The 19339-nt window shown below is 33.5% G+C and overlaps 2 protein-coding genes across 4 annotated transcripts; one reads left to right on the top strand and one right to left on the bottom strand.

The window, feature by feature from the left end:
- The first annotated feature begins 3063 nt into the window (after window positions 1–3063).
- LOC108486133 (lysM domain receptor-like kinase 3) lies at window positions 3064–9329 on the top strand. The gene is made up of 11 exons (XM_017789976.2): window positions 3064–4381; window positions 5006–5083; window positions 5606–5905; window positions 6156–6301; window positions 6411–6500; window positions 6607–6712; window positions 7599–7750; window positions 7828–7925; window positions 8171–8318; window positions 8585–8692; window positions 8867–9329. The coding sequence occupies exons 1-11, from the start codon at window positions 3766–3768 to the stop codon at window positions 9029–9031; spliced, it is 2007 nt and encodes a 668-aa protein (XP_017645465.1). The 5' UTR covers window positions 3064–3765; the 3' UTR covers window positions 9032–9329.
- Window positions 9330–9484: 155 nt separating this feature from the next.
- On the bottom strand, window positions 9485–14999 carry LOC108486132 (protein PAF1 homolog). 3 transcript variants are annotated; one of them, XM_053024635.1, is made up of 13 exons: window positions 14476–14999; window positions 13190–14065; window positions 12495–12563; window positions 12104–12211; window positions 11834–12014; window positions 11667–11743; window positions 11429–11548; window positions 11187–11292; window positions 10556–10642; window positions 10361–10429; window positions 10210–10281; window positions 9974–10117; window positions 9485–9768 (listed from the first exon to the last, which is right to left on the bottom strand). In XM_053024635.1, exons 2-13 carry the CDS (start codon window positions 14044–14046, stop codon window positions 9637–9639), a joined length of 2022 nt encoding a protein of 673 aa, XP_052880595.1. In that variant the 5' UTR covers window positions 14047–14065; window positions 14476–14999; the 3' UTR covers window positions 9485–9636. The 3 variants fall into 3 exon arrangements, with proteins under 3 accessions (XP_052880595.1, XP_052880597.1, XP_017645463.1); XM_053024637.1 differs by having other exon boundaries at window positions 14578–14999; XM_017789974.2 differs by having other exon boundaries at window positions 13190–14999.
- Between the last annotated feature and the right edge of the window lie 4340 nt (window positions 15000–19339).

Raw genomic sequence — 19339 nt, 5'->3', positions numbered from 1 at the left:
ATCTAGGTAAAACGAAGTCGGGAGATAAGTTTACTGAGTAAATTATAATTGATCCCGATTTAGAAAGCGAGGTGGAGAGATAAGTGAATATTTATCGATTAATTAATTAGTTAGAGGTCAAGAGATAATAATTGGTTAGTTATTAGCTAATTCACTAAAACCCGAGTTATGAAGTTAATTACAACCACTAAAGCGAGTTAATACTCTATCTCGTATTCGAGATTTTGTTGATTGTTAATTTCTTTTCAGTAATTTTAGTCTAGGGTTAGTTTTAGTTTAGGTTAAAGTAATTAATTAATTCTATTATCGTTTTGGATTTGCACTACTAATTCGAAACTCGACTAGATTAGTATATATTTTCTATAATTAATTTAATAGTGAGTTTCTCCAATTAGCAATTCCTTGAGTACGATCATCGAAATACTTATCAAGTGTTTTGTTACAAACAAACTATATTATAATTTGACCTCGTATACTTGGGAACACCATTGCTTTATTACATATCTTTTTTTTTTTGTAGTAATTCCAATCCAAACATTCTCACATTTGGCGACGGTCAACTATCAACTCTTCGATCGAATCCCATCACATCCTAGTGAAATTTTTAATAACCTTATTACAAACTCTACACAATAAGATACTTGTCTAAAAGAGTTCATACTAAGCTCATATTCTATTTAAATTCCCTCCATCACTAAGAAAGCCAAATTTTCCATTGCATTATCGATGTTTTTGCCTAAATCTGACAACAATTCTCTAAATACTCCTAAATCAACACTAGTGATTTTCAACACATTGTGCGAATCAGCTCCAACATCATATCTTGTATCAACAAAAGTTTTTTTTTGTAAGGTATAATGACTTATTTTACCTTTCATCTTAAGAAAAAAATGTAATTTTAGTCATTTGTTTAATTTTGTCTCTTTTAGTCCTTAAATTTTAGTTGTTTATTAAATCACTTCAAACTGAATAAAAAAGTTGATGTATGTTAACACTAGTTATGCCACGTGTATATGTATGTCACGTCAGTAAAGTTAACTGATGTTAATTTTTTCATATATTTTAGATTGATTTGACGAATAATGCAAGTTTAAGAGTTAAAAGAGATAAAAAAAAATAGAGAGTTAAAATAATTTTTTATAAAATTAAAAATTAAATAAATCATTATACATTTTTATAATATTGGAGAAATAAAACAAAAAAGGAAAGGATCTTAGTTTAATAAATGAAAACAAGTTAATTTATGGCTGTGTGTGGGGGATCTTTTGGCGTTTGCTCCAGGTTACGTCTCTCTGTCTCTCCCACCTTATATTATTACTATTATTATCTTTTTCTTGTGTTAATTATGGGTTTACAGTTGTCGCTTGTCCACGTGCGGGCCTACCAAGTCAAACCTTACTCCCCGATTATTCCACTCCCTTCAAAAAATCGAGTTGAAGCCAAAGGTCTTTTTAATTTCTTTTTAAAACTAATATCCCACTTCAATTATAAAATCTTTGTTAAGCAATTGGAGGGTAAAAGAAGTCAAACAAATTCAAAGGTTTTATCACCAAACTTTTTTAAAAAAAAAAATACAACCATTAATTGTAAGTAAATGTCGCTCGTTCGATCTCTTTCTATATATTCTTCTTTAGAAATATATTCAAATGTCCAATTTTAACCTTCTTTAAAAGATAATAAATAAATTTAATTACAGTCAATTTAGAAAATATTAATTTTGAAATTTAAATAATAGACAATATTTATTTTTAAACAATTAGAATTTAAGCACCTTATTATCTATAATATAGAATATAGATGATACCAACAATATATTATAATGGAAGGTTATATTAATCATTCGAAAGGATAGCAAATTAATGGTCAAATTGAGTCAAACCTTACAAGCGAAGGTGTTTGAAATGTGCAACGATTGACTTCGACAACGTGAAAGTGTGGATAAGTGAGGTAAGTAAGGCGATCAGTTTGGGAAATGATCGGCGATCAATCTTATAAAAATGGCGCCTAATTGCGGGGCCCAACCAACTATCTTTCTCAATTCCAGCTCTTCACAACTTGTGCCAATCCTTTTCCCAACACTCAATGCCCCGTGAATTTTATTTCCCAATTTACCCTTCCAATCCTTTTGAGTGTTTCTTGTGTGTGAGAGAGATTTATGTATTTTGTTATATCATATTTGTATCTTGTAAATAATAAAAAAGAAATGTAAGATAAAAGTTTTATAAAAGATTCGAAAATTTTAAGATTAGATTTTTAAAATATTTTTATAATGTTTTATTTAAAATGATGTTACATAAAATTTAATATATAATTTAATAGTTAAATTAACAATTTTAATAATAAAAGAATCTAATTAATATAACCGAGATGCTTTAAGAATTTTATTAGAATAATTTAAAATTTAGAAATTAATTTAGAATAAAAGTGGGTTTAAAAATATTTAGTGAAAGTACTACATTTTTAATACCATTTCTGAAGTATTCCGTAGACAATTGCAAAATGCACTTTGAATGAAAGAAATTCAGTTGATTTGACAATAAATTTAATAAATACTTTTTATTCTTTTTAGTTGAATCATAGAAATTTAAGTATTTTTTCGAAATTTTACTGCATTTTATATTATCCTCATTTTTAAAATATATAAATTTGATTTAGTTTATATTTTTATTTTTATTGACTTGGTATAGTAAGATAATTAAGCATTAATTCAGTTATTAGAATAAATTTTCATATGTAAATGAAATTATTATAAATTATTAAAATTTTAATCATAATAAATTTTAAACATAAAACACAAATATATTAAACAATTAACTTCATCAATATAATCAAGAATTAACACATATCATGAGTATTGTATTAATTTTCTATTCATATAAATATATGTATGTGTGCCGGAGCAAAGTCTGAAAATTTGAGAAAGATTCGATTTTAATAATATATTTTTACGATAATAAAAAATATAATTTTATTATTTTAATAATTTATAATTTTTTATAATTAAACTTAATTAAAATGGACAAACTTTGTTAGAAATAAAAAAAACGAAAATATTCAAGGAAAGGTGGGCAGGGCAGGGCAGTGCGGGGCAGCAAATAGCTATGAAAGTGGATGGGGATGGCTTCCTGTTTGTATGTATTTGAGACTCCCTTTCCCTTTTTACAGTGAAGGACTGAATTAAGGAGTTACCAACCGCAACAGAGGGAAAAAAAGAAAAAGAAAAATAAAAACAGTCGAACATGCTCTGTTTAGAGTCATCTCATTCCTTTCTACTTGTGTCCTTCAAACCTCCTTAAAATTTGAAGCTTAAATCCCCACCTTCCATTTTTGCTTAGCAAAAATCTCACTTTCATTTTCCCTCTAATCTTCCAATATATTTTCTTTGAGCTTCTTTTTTTACTACCATCTATCTAAATCTACCATTTTCTTTAACCTCTTCAAGGAAAAGAAATAGTAAAAGCCAGGATTTTCGTGAACTTAGCTCTAGTTTCTTCACTGACCCTTTGCTTCTCTTTGTCTGATTTTGTTTTAGATTCATACTTCTTGCTCATCATTTACAGCAAAAGCTAAACCTTGCTCAAACTTTTATCAAGTCTAATTTATGTTTGATCTAGTTTTCTCTCTATCTAGTCCTAAACTTTTTTGTGTTAACCCTTTTAGGCCGAGTTGTTTGATCAAACTCTATTTTTTATCTATTTTTTGCACTTAATTTTAGCTCAAAGTTTCAAACTTTTCTTTTTTTTTTTTTTGTTAGAAACAAGAAAAATGGATCCTAAGGTTTCACAATTTGGGATTCTTCTACCATTAATCTTTCTTCTTATTGTTCAAACCCTCAATGCCTTGGATTCTTCTTCTGCTACAATACCCATGAATTGTACGGACACATCAAGATTATGCACATCTTTTTTGGCTTTTAAGCCGCAGGGAAACCAAAGTCTAGCAGTGATCCAGAGCATGTTTGATGTGATACCACAAGACATTACAGTTGAAGGAGAGGACAGCCATGGCTACATATTCATAAAAAAGAACTGTTCTTGCTTGACATCCTCCAAGAATTATGCAACAAACACAACCTTTACAGTGAGATCAAATCAAGGGTATGTTTATGACATGATTTTAGAGGCTTATGATAGGCTTGCAATGGTTCCAAATGTTAGCAGGCCGGCAAGGATTGGAGCTGTGGTGTCTTTGAGGCTGTTTTGTGGGTGTTCAAGTAGTTTGTGGAACTACTTGATGAGTTATGTGATGAAAGATGGGGACAGTGTGCAATCTTTAGCTAGTAGATTTGGGGTTAGCATGGATAGTATTGAGCAAGTTAATGGGATTTCAAATCCTGATAATGTCACTGTTGGTGCTTTGTACTATATTCCCTTGAATTCAGGTTTGCCTCAAAAATCATTTAATTTTTTCTGTTTATTCTTTTCACCATTTTCTGTGTGTGGTTTCTTAGGAATTTGCATGAGGAATGCTATTTGTTTGGAGATATCCATATTGAGTTGCTTTTCAAGAGATGGGCATTTATGATTTTGATGATAATTGCATAGTTTCTGAGAACTCTTTAAGTTTTGCAAATACAGGAGTTAACAAAGTTGGTAAAATAAGATTTTTGCCCATAGTTTATAATTAGGTATACTAAGGACTTGGAACTGGAGCCTACTTGGTTTCTATCTGAAGTCATAATGTGAACTTTGAGGGAAGGTGGTAATGTCATGGATTTCGGATATGCAAACAATATCATATTAATGAAAGCAATAATGAGTTCATGCATATTCTTGTTTTATAGCTGTGATTAGAATTGACAAATGTCTTTGCTTTATGATCTATTTCCTTGAATTACAGGGCTATTAATTGGTGTTTTTTCATTATGCCTTGTGTGTTGTTTGCAACTGGCAATGCATACCGAGAATAGACATTTCTCTTGTTAATTTTGTTGGATTTACTTACTGTTTAGTTCTCCTCTTATAGCAGAAAGTTTTAGACTATAGCTTGCTTATATATATTGCAGTTCCTGGTGAACCGTATCATGTGGAGAATGAGATCCCCCCAGCACCTGTTCCTGCACCGTCAGCTGATGCAATTTCAGGTATGAATTGGTAAATCTAAGTGAAGGAAGTAAAGCCATGTTACTTGGACTGAAGTGTGAGTGTTGAATATGGGTATGTATGTGTCTGACATGGGCATGCTAAATTTTTCCATGTTATTATGTGTCTTTAGCGGGTCATATCCCCACATCCATGTTCGATGGGTACAACAAGCAAAACGAAGTCAGCTGTACAATGCCAACTACCAGCTGACAACTATAAATAAACGACATGATTCACAGTGTGATGTATGTCAAAATTGAAAATTTTAAGTTTTACATAACAAGATATGGATTCTAGCTCTGTTTAAGTTCTGAATTGCTAGTGCCTCTTCTTTCTCAAAAAAAAAAAAAATTTGGCTGTTATGTTTTTCTTGTGTGTTATAATGTTACCTCTGTTCTGTTTGGTTGCCTGAATTATAGTAATGTCTGGTAAACACTCCTTGGTGAGGGGGGAATGTAAGTAATAGTTCGCTTGATATTGTGCAAGAAATATAATGTAGTATATTTTTAACTTTTGTGCAGAAATTCAAGTAAGTCCTAAGGCTCACGTGCCATATGGATGGATCATCGGGGCGTTGGGTGTTGGCCTTGCTCTCATTATATTAAGCATAGTTGTTTGTGTTTCCTTGAGATCATCGAGCTGCTTTGTTGAAGCTCGAGGAAGTCATGCCAAAGATCATGATGACAGGAGTTCTCACAAGTTTCACATTCTTCGGAAGCCAAGTTTCTGCTGTGGTTCAGGAAGATACATTTGTGGCAAGTCTGAGAATTGGACCCAAACCAACGGCGAACCTAGTAACCACCAGATTACTATCCCAAATGGTTATTACACTCTGATCTGTTGCTAGCTGAAATACTGGCATGGAACTATATATATCACATACTAAACAAAGTAGATTAGTTAATTAAAATACTAATAGCACAATATATAACTCCAGACCTAACATCTGATCTTACATTTTACCTGATTTGGTTCATAGCTTAGAGTTGCCTTTTATGACAACTCGGCTTGCCACCTTGACCAATCCACAACTCAGGAAGTCTAACTTTATTTTCTTGTCTTCTCTGTCAGCTCTAGGAACTGATGTACTTGATGTTGAGAAGCCTGTGGTTTTCACTTACGAAGATATTCTTTTTTCAACCGATGGGTTCTCAGATTCTAATCTACTTGGTCGTGGAATCTATGGTTCTGTTTATTTCGGTTTCCTTAGGGACCAGGTTCGTGTGTTTCTACTTCGGAATTCAGATCATATGACTGCGACAAAGATGAGGAATTCAGATCATAGATTAACATTCCATTTATGTTTTGTTTATTTGATGCTTTTAGGAAGTTGCTATCAAAAGAATGACTGCTACAAAGACGAAGGAATTTATGGCAGAGATGAAAGTCTTGTGCAAGGTCCATCATGCAAATCTGGTAATGCTTCACCAAGATAAGCAATTGTTTAAATTTTGAAACTTGCAAAGCTTTCTTCTAAATGTTCGAAGCCATTGACTCCCATTCCGATTTAATTTTGTTGAAGGTAGAGTTGATCGGCTATGCTGCAAGTGATGATGAACTCTTCCTTATTTATGAATATGCTCAAAAGGGTTCCCTTAGAAGCCATTTACATGATCCCTTGAACAAAGGTAGGACTTTCAGTGCTTCTTGAGGTTTTATAATATATTTCATTCTTTTAAGAATGACTTATTGCGGCTTTACTAGGTCAAATGTTTGATAACTTTTGATAATTCTAGTTTATATGAATTTGAAGCCAGTGTATCAATGCTTCCTGAATAGTTGTGATGGAGCGAATGTGGGTACAAGGTTATAAAACTGTGCAACGTGTAGTGCTGAAATGGATCGAATGTTGTAAACTACGGTGGTAGATCTTTCCTGACCGTAATGTGTTGAGAAGATGTTGATAGTAAATGCCATGATTAATAAGTAGCTAAATTATTGCTTGACAAACTTTCACAGTGAGGGGTGAGGCTATTTTTATTATCCCAGTGTTCCATGCCTTGTATCAAATAGAATGACCCAGTACATTCTATTCATAGATGGATATAGCCGTACATTTTTGAGTCTTTCAATTCCTGATGGCGCAGCCAGTCTGGTTTGTTGGAACTTCCATGGACTGGTCTTAGTTTACAGCAATACTGATTGCTTGTGTACTGATGAGGCTAGACTGAGTAACTTAATGGTAGATTCACTATGTTGAAGCAATATAAAAGTTCAGGATTTTGCTTGGCTAGACAAGGAGCCTAATTTCTAAATGCCGCTTGAGGCTCCCATATAAGTAATTACGAAGTTAGCTCCTACTCTTAATTTTTTTTTTTCTATAATATGAAGCTGAAATCAGAATTTGGTGTTAATGATAAATTTACACAGCTTGTGCTCCTTTTATAAAATGTTTGAATGCGATTCTATGAGCTGTATGATCTGGATGTGGCATGTCCTGACCTGTGTATTATTTCTTTGTTGAGTCGTGAAATTCATGCTATAATTACACTGTGAATGTTTACTGGTTTGAAGGTCATACCCCACTTTCGTGGATAATGAGAGTTCAGATTGCACTCGATGCTGCTAGAGGCCTGGAGTACATCCATGAGCATACCAAAACTCATTATGTTCATCGAGATATCAAGTCAAGCAACATCTTGCTTGATGGTTCTTTCAGGGCAAAGGTTCTAATTACATTATTGGTGGTTTTGCAATTTAAGTATGCTTGAGAACATTTGATTTACACTTGTTCTCGAATCAGATTTCAGATTTTGGTTTGTCAAAGCTTGTTGGGAAGACAAATGATGAGGAAGCAACAGCAACGAAAGTTGTTGGTACATTTGGTTATTTGGCACCAGAGTAAGTAATGATATTGTTCTACTCTTCAATTTTCTTGAAATGTTTGTGTTTGATATTCATTTCTGACACATGCGTATAAAGTATAGGGTTATAACCTTCCAAGGACCCTCCAAAATATATATAAATAGATAAAGTATTGTACCCGTATCTGACACTTGTATTTGAACCCAAGTAACATAGATATTGTTATTTTCACTAAAAGTTCTGCTAAACTCTTTTAATTGTTCCATATTGTTTTCTTATAGATATTTGAGTGATGGACTTGCATCATCAAAAAGCGATGTGTATGCATTTGGTGTTGTTCTGTTTGAGATTATATCTGGAAAGGAGGCCATCATACGGACTGAAGGCAGTGCGATGAAAAACACCGAAAGACGTTCATTGGCATCTATTGTGAGTGTCATTGTAGCACATTCTAAGATACATGCTTTGCCCCTAGACAAGTGTAATGATCCGTGAGAAATGACTTCTTTCTGAAACTAAATTTTAACATAAAATTTTTTGAACGTAGTTTAGTTTTGCACATGGTTTGGTAGCTGAAAAGTTGAATCCCTGATGGTCTAAGTCGGAAACCGATAAAATAATCTAAAGAGCTAATATCTTTTTTCTTTGTCTTCTACTAATAAAACCAAAATCTCTTTCTTATTGCAATTTTGCAGATGTTAGCAGCTCTCCGGAACACACCAGACTCGTTGAGCATGTCAAACATGAAGGACTATATTGATCCAAGTATGCTGGATCTTTACCCTCATGATTGTGTCTTCAAGGTAAATTTCTTACCTTTATATTGTTGATTAACGCATTTGATGAAAATTCTCGATTGAGCATTCATAGTCAGTTATGACGCTCTGAAAGCTAGAAAATAAGGAGTTAGGCTGCATTCACAAATCACAATATTCTGATTCAGCAATGGATCTCTTTGTGTGGTTTTGCTTTATTAGATGGCTATGTTGGCCAAGCAATGCGTGGATGAGGATCCTATTGTACGACCGGACATGAAACAAATTGTGATAAACTTGTCACAGATCCTATTATCCTCAGTTGAGTGGGAAGCAACACTTGCCGGTAACAGCCAAGTATTTAGTGGGTTGGTCCAAGGAAGATAGTTATAGAGCAGAGGCCGCATTTCATCTTCATACTTATGTGTGCATAGTTTAATGATATTCCAGAACTAAAAAAGGAGGAAAAAAAAAGGAGAAAATATGATATGCTAGTATGTAGACAGCATTCCTTTGTTTTATCTCTTATTTCATCATGTGTCAGTATTGACGTTAGATTACATTTTATGCGGGTGAAAATTTTTTGATGTAAAATGCCACGTACAAGCATTTAGGGTAAACGCTTGTTTCGTAGATGGTTATTTATATAATTGCTGCTTAAGGTTATCATTAAGCATTCCATTAAGTTATATTTTAAAAACTTTTTTAGCTAATAAAAAAAAAAAGGTTTGATATTTATGAAGAAGCTTGATTGGGTCCGAAGGTGATCTTTAATGCATATTTTGCTTGTTCAATAGGTCAGCCTTTTTTGGTTGCTTATCATCTCAATAAGACAAGAAATAAAGAAAAATCCATCTCCACTGAATTGAACTATGGTCACAGCAAATTTATGTTAGGAAAATAATGGGGGGATGATACATCTCGCCATCTTTGATTTATTTCCTCAAAAATGTTGTAAACGGGGGTTACCCCCATTTCATGCATTGCACCAATCAATCAGAGAAGTCATCTTCATGTCCACTATACTGACCCACATCTTGATGTCGTGCAAGCTTCCGTGTTCTTCCCACGCCATCTTCCGCATCCAACCTTCTCGAATTACTGTCCCTTGTGTTGGAATAAACCTGATTGTATATCAGGAATGCATATATCAGAACTAGATTTCACTATACTTATGCTGCAAACTCTAGACACTGACTTCATATTTTTGCTTGTAGGTATCCGTGTTTGACACCCGTATCAAACATATTCAGACATTAGTACATTGATATCGTCTTCCAAATATTTGGAAAAAGAATCTTCAAAAAAGAAAAAATTGAACATGCATACCTCTGGCTCTTGCAGTTCTATTGCAGCAGCTGTTGATCTCCTCCTTACAGTAATTCTGGAAGGTATAGGAAAATGTTCAATCTCATCACCAGATCTTCCCTCTCTGGCCCTCTTTTTTCTTAAATTAAGCTTTGTTGGAAGAGGCTGCAACATGAGTGTGTTACAATCACAAAACTAATCAACAGAATTTCTACCAAAGATGGATCAAAAAACATAAATTTTGCTCAAATGTATACCACATAGCGGGCATCTCCTTCATTGAATGAAACCAGGTATGTTGTTGGGTCATTTGCGCCATCACCCCGCACCTGTAAACAAGTCACAAATCGCTTATGTGGAGCTTCTCCAGATTGAGAAATGTAACATTACAGAAATTTGGTTACATACATCCCAGTGGTACTCGCGAACCCAAGAATATGAGATATCTTCGAGCTCATCATACATATCCTTCGACAGCTGGAACCATTAAAAATGAAAATTGGAATGTAACTCACTTAAAACCAACAGATTTGAAGCTAGGCTGAAAAAAGAAAACATTACTGCCTATGGATATATGATCCATTGAATGCAAAGCATATCTACCTCATCAAGGGAAGGCACCATGTATGCCAAAAATTTATCAGGATTAGCTGGATCCGAGCTTGGTGCCACATAACTTTTCATAATGGCCTGCAATTATAGGAAAAAGTAGAAAACCAAGATCAATATCAAATGAAATCATTATATGGAATCAGTGGCCATTGTGTCCCACGGCCCATGGGTAATTTTATCTAAAATTTTCTTTTAATCTGCCAACAATAATTGCAGAGTTGATTAGGATCATCAGTCTGACAACATGCTGCAGTGATACTATCAACTATTTATGGCATACTCACTGATAATATTAGGACCTAGAGACAGCATGCAGATTAATTTCGGCAAAAAGCAAGGTACCATGCCAAAAAATAAATTTTAACAAAGAAATCCTCCACACATCAACTTCTATTTTATTTATCATAAATAATAACAGAATGACACGGCACACTTTTTTGATAACGTATTCTTCCACTAATCTTGCAGATTAGAGGATTCAACTTACCACAAAATAGAGTCAAGATATCAATGAACTATAGTAATGCAGGTGGTATGTGAGTCTCGAGATATTCACTAATTTTATAAGCACGGTACACAACCTATGTGCAGCATGAATGCAATAAAATATTTCTCAACTCACCCTTGATTCATGTTCATCACGAACAGAGCCATGAAGCTTGCTGAATATTTCCGAGTCAGCTGTAGGAGCACCATCAAATGCCACCATAACAAACTGATCATTGTGCCTGGTACAATCACATCATGGACAACACATATAAGGATGCTGTAACACAGCACAATGACTAATGATAGAAATCTAAAAGCATGGGAGCCCAAAAACTGAAGTAAAACCAAAAAAGAATGGCTTGACTAATTCCATACCTATCAAAATCAGGTAAGAGAGGCATAACTTCAATAGGCTCTAAGTTTTTATTGGTTGCATGGACAGGACGTAACTTGGATTCCTCGAATGATGCCTCAATTTCTTTTATTTGTCTTTCCCTGATACAATTTCCAACATATTCAATGTCAGCAAGCAGTGGTCGTGGAAGTACACAAGTTTCTAGCAAATCTGATTTCAATAAAATTTCTCTTCAGAAGAGGTTTGAATAAAACAAACCTATTGTTAAGGTTCTCCAAAAGATTACGGCCTCCCTTAAGTTCTCGCAGTTCTTTTGCTTGCTTTTCAGTCAAAGACTGCAAGTGCCACATATATTTAGTTTTGACACAGCTTCCAAAAGTAATCATCCAGAAGATGAAATATGAACACAGGTAGTTAGCAATTACCTGTTTCATTGATTCCATATTAAGTGGAGAAATGTACTGTGTTTTAACAAGCCAAGAAACACCTTTATCAGTGGGTCTTTCTTTTCGTCTTATGCCATCTTTCTTTATAGGGGTTATAGCTACATCATCATGCAAGAGTTCCTCGTCTTCTGGGGGAAGTGGTGGTCTAACACTAGGAGGACTAATTAAAAAAAGAGAGAAGAGAATCAAAACAATAGCAACAAAAAGCAAAGGCAAAAGAAATAATTTTAAGCAGCTGAATTACGATACTTGTACACACTGAGGTCAAGCAAATCCAGTGGTATCCCGAGATCTGGCTCAACAAAAAGTTTAGGCTTGTACATTTTCTCCAGAGAGGTGATGGTGTATTTTGTAAACCTGTGAGAAAGAAGTATACATTAACAAGAAATCTCAGAAAGGAATTAAATCATGACATCAAGACCCAAGGACCAAAACCAGATTTTTTAAGTTTGAACTTTTACAAGTCCAATAATATTTTTCTCTGCAGATAAAGGAATACTAACTATAGGTAACTAACGACAAAAATAAAAGAAAAATGGAAAACACATTCAATCAGACAATCAATAAAAAATTTGGATCCTGGAGTTTTAAAAGGAGAAAATACAGTCATCATTCTTTGGAGCAAAACACTATTTCTTACCGATCTTTATCTTTCTTCAAGGCCATAAGTTTGGGCTGTGCACTTGGATCAGGAAGTTCATTTCGGAATCTATATGATAAAAGTGTTTGTCATTATCAGATGTGAACTGCATAGCTAAATAGTCAAACAAGTAATCCAAAGGAACATTTTCCAACATGAAAAAGAAATTTCACATGGGAAAATAAGGAGGAAATTGCAAGAAGTAATGATCAAGTACAGTGTTCAGCCAAAATGTATTATTATACATGCAAATGCAAGGAACAGTGGGAAAGATCATTTTAATAAAACAAAAGGAAAAATCAAAATCCCATTGTTGTCAAAACTACTGTAGTTACAATATGAGCAGATTCAACATGAAGAGACAAGTTAATCCATGGTTCATCAACCTACTTATGCCAATGCCAATATCAGAGCCATATACATCACTAATTACTCTATCGAATTCCATCTTAAGTCATCCATGGATATCTCCAGAACAGCATAAATGGCAAAAGTAGGACAAGAGAAGGCATCATTCAACCTAAACTAGATAAACTCATTAAGGCAGGATAACAAACAAGAAATTTGAAAAGTTTAATACCTAACTTAGATATGACAAACGTGAAATTTAACAAGTTTGATATCTAAATTTGGCATGGCCTAAGAATCAAACAAAACTGTAAAGAAGAAAGAAAACATCATTTCCATATACTCACTTCAACTTGCACAAGAACGTAGTTGGCTTCTTTAATCTATTCTCAATCCTCTCACCACTCAAAAATGGTGTAGCTCTCCTATCTCCCATCCGTGAGCCTATCATTGAACCATGCGCTTTGCTGGAAGACATTAATTGGGCCTTCTGCGACTCCTTCATCTGCTGTCTATGATTCTCCTCTTGTCTTTGCTTCTCAAAGTCCCTCTTCTTCCTCAACCTCCTCTCTTCCTCTGTTTCCACTCTTCCTGCATGAAAATTTGGGTTCTTTACAGGGGGCACCATTGGCTTGTGCTCTCTACCACCAATCCTGTGATTGGAATGCCCATGTTCACGCCTTCCAGAACCTGAAAAATCTCTATTCCCCACTTTACTGCGCTCACTTAACCTCTTGTCCCCAGAACTCTCCTTTGGAGGAGGCGGAGGTGGAGAACTGGGAGGAGGAGGTGGAGGGATTAAAGAACCGGGAGAACTTGGGGGACGCGGTGGAGGAGGTGGCTGCACTGCTTGATTGCCATACTGTGATGAGTACTGTGAAGGTGGATAGTATATTGGTGGCTGTGAGTTGAAGGTATTTTGCGACACTGTTGGCAGAGGAAGGGGTGGGGGATGTGGATAGGAAGAATCCGGAGGTGGCGGAGGCGGTGGGGGATAAGAATATTGCTGCTGTGGAAGTGGAGGTGGAGGAGGCGGTGACTGCTGCTGTTGTTGGGGCGGTCTTGAAGAAGGGTAATGATAATTTGATTTCAAATTCATTTGATTGTAATTTTGATCATAATGTTGTTGGGGTGGGAGAGGATTTTGATTTGGTGGAGGTGGAGGAGGAAAGGATTGTGGTGGGAATGACCTATACGAGGCCATTCTTCTTCTCTTTTATTCACTTCATCACAGTATCAAAAACAGAGATAAATCAATAAGAAAGCCGCATAAAAGAACAGTAAAACATGAAACTTGAGATTTTGAATTCTGGGCTTCTTTTTTCTCCTAGTTTTCTTGAAGAAATTTATTCAAATTGGAAAACCTTCAACTCGAATTTGAAATTTCCTATTTTCCTTTCAAGAAAAAAAAAACCCAAAAGGAATAAATTCGAAACTTCGAAATCCTAATTTCCAGAATTCAGCTTAAGTAGCTAAAACCCTAGCAAAATCAACCGCCAAAAATTTTTAATTTAATCAGGTCGGCAAAAAAATTAGTGGGAAGAAAGCGTTAAATGAGATAAACAGAGCAACGAATTGAACTCTGAATTCCACAAACCCTAGGAAAGAGATAGAGACTGCTCTGGAATCTAACCAGTAAATACTTGAAAGCAAAAACCAGCTCCTACTGTATTGAAGGGAGAAAAAAGAAACCCTAACCAATTGAAATCCGAACTAATATATGTTTATTATTTACAGCTCTAAGCGAAAACCAAAATGCGTGAGTGATTGACCGGAAAAAGTTGGCCGGAACCGGGAAGGGTATAATATCCTCTTTTACTTGGTTTTGGATTTATTTTTGGGTTTTATATATTCAGTATTATTTCTTTGTTTTTTCCAATGTTATTGAAATCCGGAGTAAGGATGAGAACTAGTTGAGTCGTGAACTTCAGTTGAACCGCCCGAATGAACCAATGCAAAACCAGTTAAACCGACTTTTGCAACCCAAATCCATCGAAAACATACCAAACCCTAAAAAATTTAATCAATCCAACCCAATCACCCAACCTAAAAAAAATCTGTCTTGTGCCTACTAAAACACTAGAAGAAGAAAAGTACAACCCTGCTGCTCTTTGCTCTGCCATGTTGACACGGGTCAAATTCTTAAGTCTTAATTAGCAGTTAAGTTAGTTAACAAAGCGACAGTGTTTAATCTTTTATGTTTAGAAACTTCAATAAAACGGAGAGTTTAAGGGGGGGTTAGACGCAGCGTTTTAGTGTTGATGAAGGGAATTGAGTAAAATGGTGCGTTTCACTCTAATATTGCACATGTCTAACGGAAGTTCAAATTGGTTGTAACGGCCTGGTGGTTATAATTGCCCAAGGGCCCAAGAAGCAGTTATGCAAAAATTTGAATGCAAAGGTTAGTCTTCTCTTCTTCTCTTTCTCTCAAAATTTTTTCTCTTTTCTATATTCTGCAAACTCCAACATCACATGTTCCAACGGCTGCCTCTCTACTTCTTTTCAACTCTTCTCTCATCTCAAGTTTCAACCTTAATTGTTGTTGATCATTATCTCTAACCATTGCCGACTACTGTTTCTTGCTTTGAAGATTATATTGGAGAGTCAATGATAAGATTTTCATTATCTTTTTTTTTTCCTTCCTCTTTATTTCCAAGAAAATTAAGCATATATGCCAATTTAAAAAAAAATTAAGGTTTGATATGTTTTATTTGAAAATTACAGAAATAAGTTGATCTTGGAAAGAGAAGGCAAAAACAATTTGTGTAGAATGCGCTTTCAAGTGACGTGGAGAAAAGAGGTGAAAATGTACTGGTTTAAAAAATCACATGGCACATTTTTGCCACATGGCATTGTATCGTACCAAAGTCGGATTTCTAAAAAAAATTATATAAACAGTTAGATAATCACCATCATTGAGTTTCTAACCTTGGGATCAATGGCAAGTTGACGCATGGTAACACTTTTTTCTCCAATGTCAACATTTTTTTTCTCCAAAGGACATTTTTTTTCCTATATATACCTTGTCTATTTTCAAAAAAAATTTATTTAATCTTATTTATCTATTCTCTCAATTCTCTCAATCTTATACATCTACTCTCGCAATTTTCTCAACTCTTTTATTCTTAATGTTTTTCATTCAAATTTTCTCAAATTCTTCTTTTCTAAATTTTTTATTTTGTAATTTCTTTGATTTTATTTCAGTTCCATAATTTTAAAAATATCAATGTCCCTAATTCAAGTTGGGTACAAAGTGTTACGTGAGACTTGGAAATCAAGTCTCAATACTCAGGCTACCATATCTTAAGACTTTCATCTAGTCCCAAGACATAAATCTAGAACTATAGGAAAATAGTATTCCGAGTCATGCAATCATGTCTCTATATGCCTTCTAGCAAGATATATGTCAAACCAAAAGTATGAAAACATGTTTAACACATGGAAACAAGTCCATAACATAAAAATTCCTTATCATAATTGTTTTCAATTAAAATTTAACTAGATTAGTAGATTATATGTGACATCCTACATTTGACCCAATCATCGAGTCCTAATAGGAGACCTATAATGGTTGCTAGAGTAATTTAATCTAGCTTATACTTTAAATTCAATAAGAAAGTCAAACATAAATCTGTTAGAATTTTAAATAATATCTAATATAAAATTAGAACTGTAAACCAAAATTTATCATGTCTAATCATCAAGAATAAATCAAGAACAAAACTAGATGCGGAAGCGTACCTGAATCCATGAATTTCTTAAATTTTACCCGATCTTGGGGATTTGATCTTTCAAATTAGCACACAAGAAATTCAGAGAATATCTGCTCTCTCTTTCCTAATGATGGGATATTAGAAAAGATATCTTGTGTGTAATTTGGGGACCATAACCCTAATATTTATAACCTTGGCATATTAATTCTAATCAAATTCTAATTAGCTCATTTTTAATTAGAATTTGATTTGAACTCAATTACTAGAGTATCTGCACATATTTGACCCATACTTTATTTAATAATTAAAGCCCAATAAAATTTTAACCAAATTAGATCACTTTTAATTTGGGCTAACCTATCATGATAGTAAATAATAACATGTAATTACCCTTATTATTTATGTAATGTCCATATTTTCCAACAGTCTCCCACTTGGACCACATATATATACTAATTACTCTATAAATTACATGTCATTATATAACCTTATGAGCTCAAAATTTTACTATCATATCCAAAAGGTATTCCGAACAATCTCGTCCATTAATTATGTTAATATAGAACCAAGGCGACTTTCATTACATATATCGTAACTAAATCCATTCATGATCACGTATATTAACACAACCAAATGACATAGATCAAGTATGGATGTGTAGCATGAAAATTACATGCAATATGATCTAAACATGTCTATTTCCAACTGATCCTCCTTAGTGAGATCAAACCTTACCAAAATTAGAGTGTGAATAAACCAAATAAACTTTATTTCTGTAGAAAATAAACTTATTATCTTTAAACTGGAATAACTGAAAATGTGTCTATAACATAAAAGCATTTAAAAATACAAACTCCCCCTAAAACCAAATATCTTTTAAATGACATTACACCCATATGAGCAATGTACTCTTATAAAACTTTAGGTGCAGTTCCTTAGTAAGCAGATCCGCAATCATGGAGTTTGTCCTAATATGTTTTATAAGCACCGAACCACTCTGAACTTTGAGTTTAACAACCAGGAACTTAAAGTTTATGTGTTCTGACTTTAATGTGTTCCTGTTGCTATTGGAATAAAAGACTGCAATTTGTTTTCACAAGTGGCACCTTAGTGACAAAATCTTGTATCATATTCCATCAAAATCGGAGTTTATATACCTGATAATCTCTAACTAATTAGATCACTGATATGTGAGCCTGTAATCTTTTGTTCTTTAAAAATACCTTATAACCTTTTTAGATGCTATCCAATGATCCAAACTAGGGTTGCTTAAAATATCTGCCTAACATCCCAATAATATACATAATATTCCAATGTATACAAACCTGAATGTACATTAGATTTTCTATTGCTAAAATGTAAAAAATCTTATGCATTTTTGTAATCTCAAAATCATTCTTAGGGCATTGATTGATGCTATACTTATTATTGACAAGCAGTATGTCATTAACATATAAAACAAAATATAAAACCTTACTCCCACTAAACTTATGGTATATACAATTATCAATAAAATTCATCTCTAAATCGAATGTAAAGGCTTCAAAATGTTGTGCTTTGGCCTGAGTAATCTTTTCAGATTCTATGCCCCTAAAGGCTTCTAAAATGTTGTGCTTCATGATCATTAGACTTATACAATTTGAATTGATCCCACCTCTCAAAATCCCTCTTAACATAAGGGGTGTTTTTCACAGTGAGAGGTGCAGGTTGTTCTTCCCTTAGTGTAAGGTCTATGTCCATACAACCAAGCACTATAAGTAAGTGCCTTTTCCATTCCTTAAAATTAGTCCCATTAAGCATGGGTATAGAATTTATATTAGCAGATATTGTGGCAGTAGAATATGAATTAGCTAAATATAGAACAAAAAATAAATAAAAAGCTCACATCAATATTCATAAGTAAACAATAAATTCAGGATAATAGCTAATCCCATCTCAAGATACCAAACACAACAATAATATCAAGTCTTTAGACAGTAATATTAACAGTAAGCAGTACTCTTGTTGTAGCAATAAAACATTGACAATAAACTATGTCAAACAATGAATTAATCTTTGGACTAACTTATTGCTCACATAAAATACCTTATAATTGTCACACATTTATCACCACAGACGTTGTTGTAATTCTTCCAAATATTAACTTACCTTTGGGTCAATTAATAAACGCATGAATCACAAAAACATATAATCATTTTAATATTTTAAATAAACTAATCTACACAAAAGAGGTCACTTTGGCGGCATTTTGTTTTAACTAATTAGATATCCTTAATTAAAAGCCAAAATCTGAATTTATTTGTTTCAAAATATTTACCTTAATTTCATCTTTCAATCAAATTAAAAGATAATAATATATATTTATATATATATTTATCCCAAAACAACATACAGTGATGTTGGTAAATATAATAATAGCTGAATAAATCAAAATAACCTCACATAAGACTTTAAATTTAAACTAAAATAATTCGAACAAAGGAAAACCTCATATCAAGATATCGGACGCTCCATTAGTATTTCATCTTTGGACAAAATATTAACTTGTAAGTGATATCTTGGTGGAGTAATCAAACATTGACAATAAGAACATGTCGAATAATAAATCTTCCTCTGGGCTAATTTGTTACTCACATGTAAAACCAAATAACTGTCACATGTTTATCACCATAGTTGCACATGTAATATTATTAACCTTCATTTGGGCCAATCAATATTAACATAACTTAAGTTACATGCACAAACTTTTATATTTTAAAACAAAATAATTTATACAAAAAATCA

Source organism: Gossypium arboreum, chromosome 2, assembly GCF_025698485.1.
Source record: "Gossypium arboreum isolate Shixiya-1 chromosome 2, ASM2569848v2, whole genome shotgun sequence".
Taxonomy (NCBI): Eukaryota; Viridiplantae; Streptophyta; class Magnoliopsida; order Malvales; family Malvaceae; genus Gossypium; species Gossypium arboreum.
The sequence above is the reverse complement of the archived record's forward strand: the minus strand, read 5'-3'. Positions and strand labels throughout refer to the sequence as shown.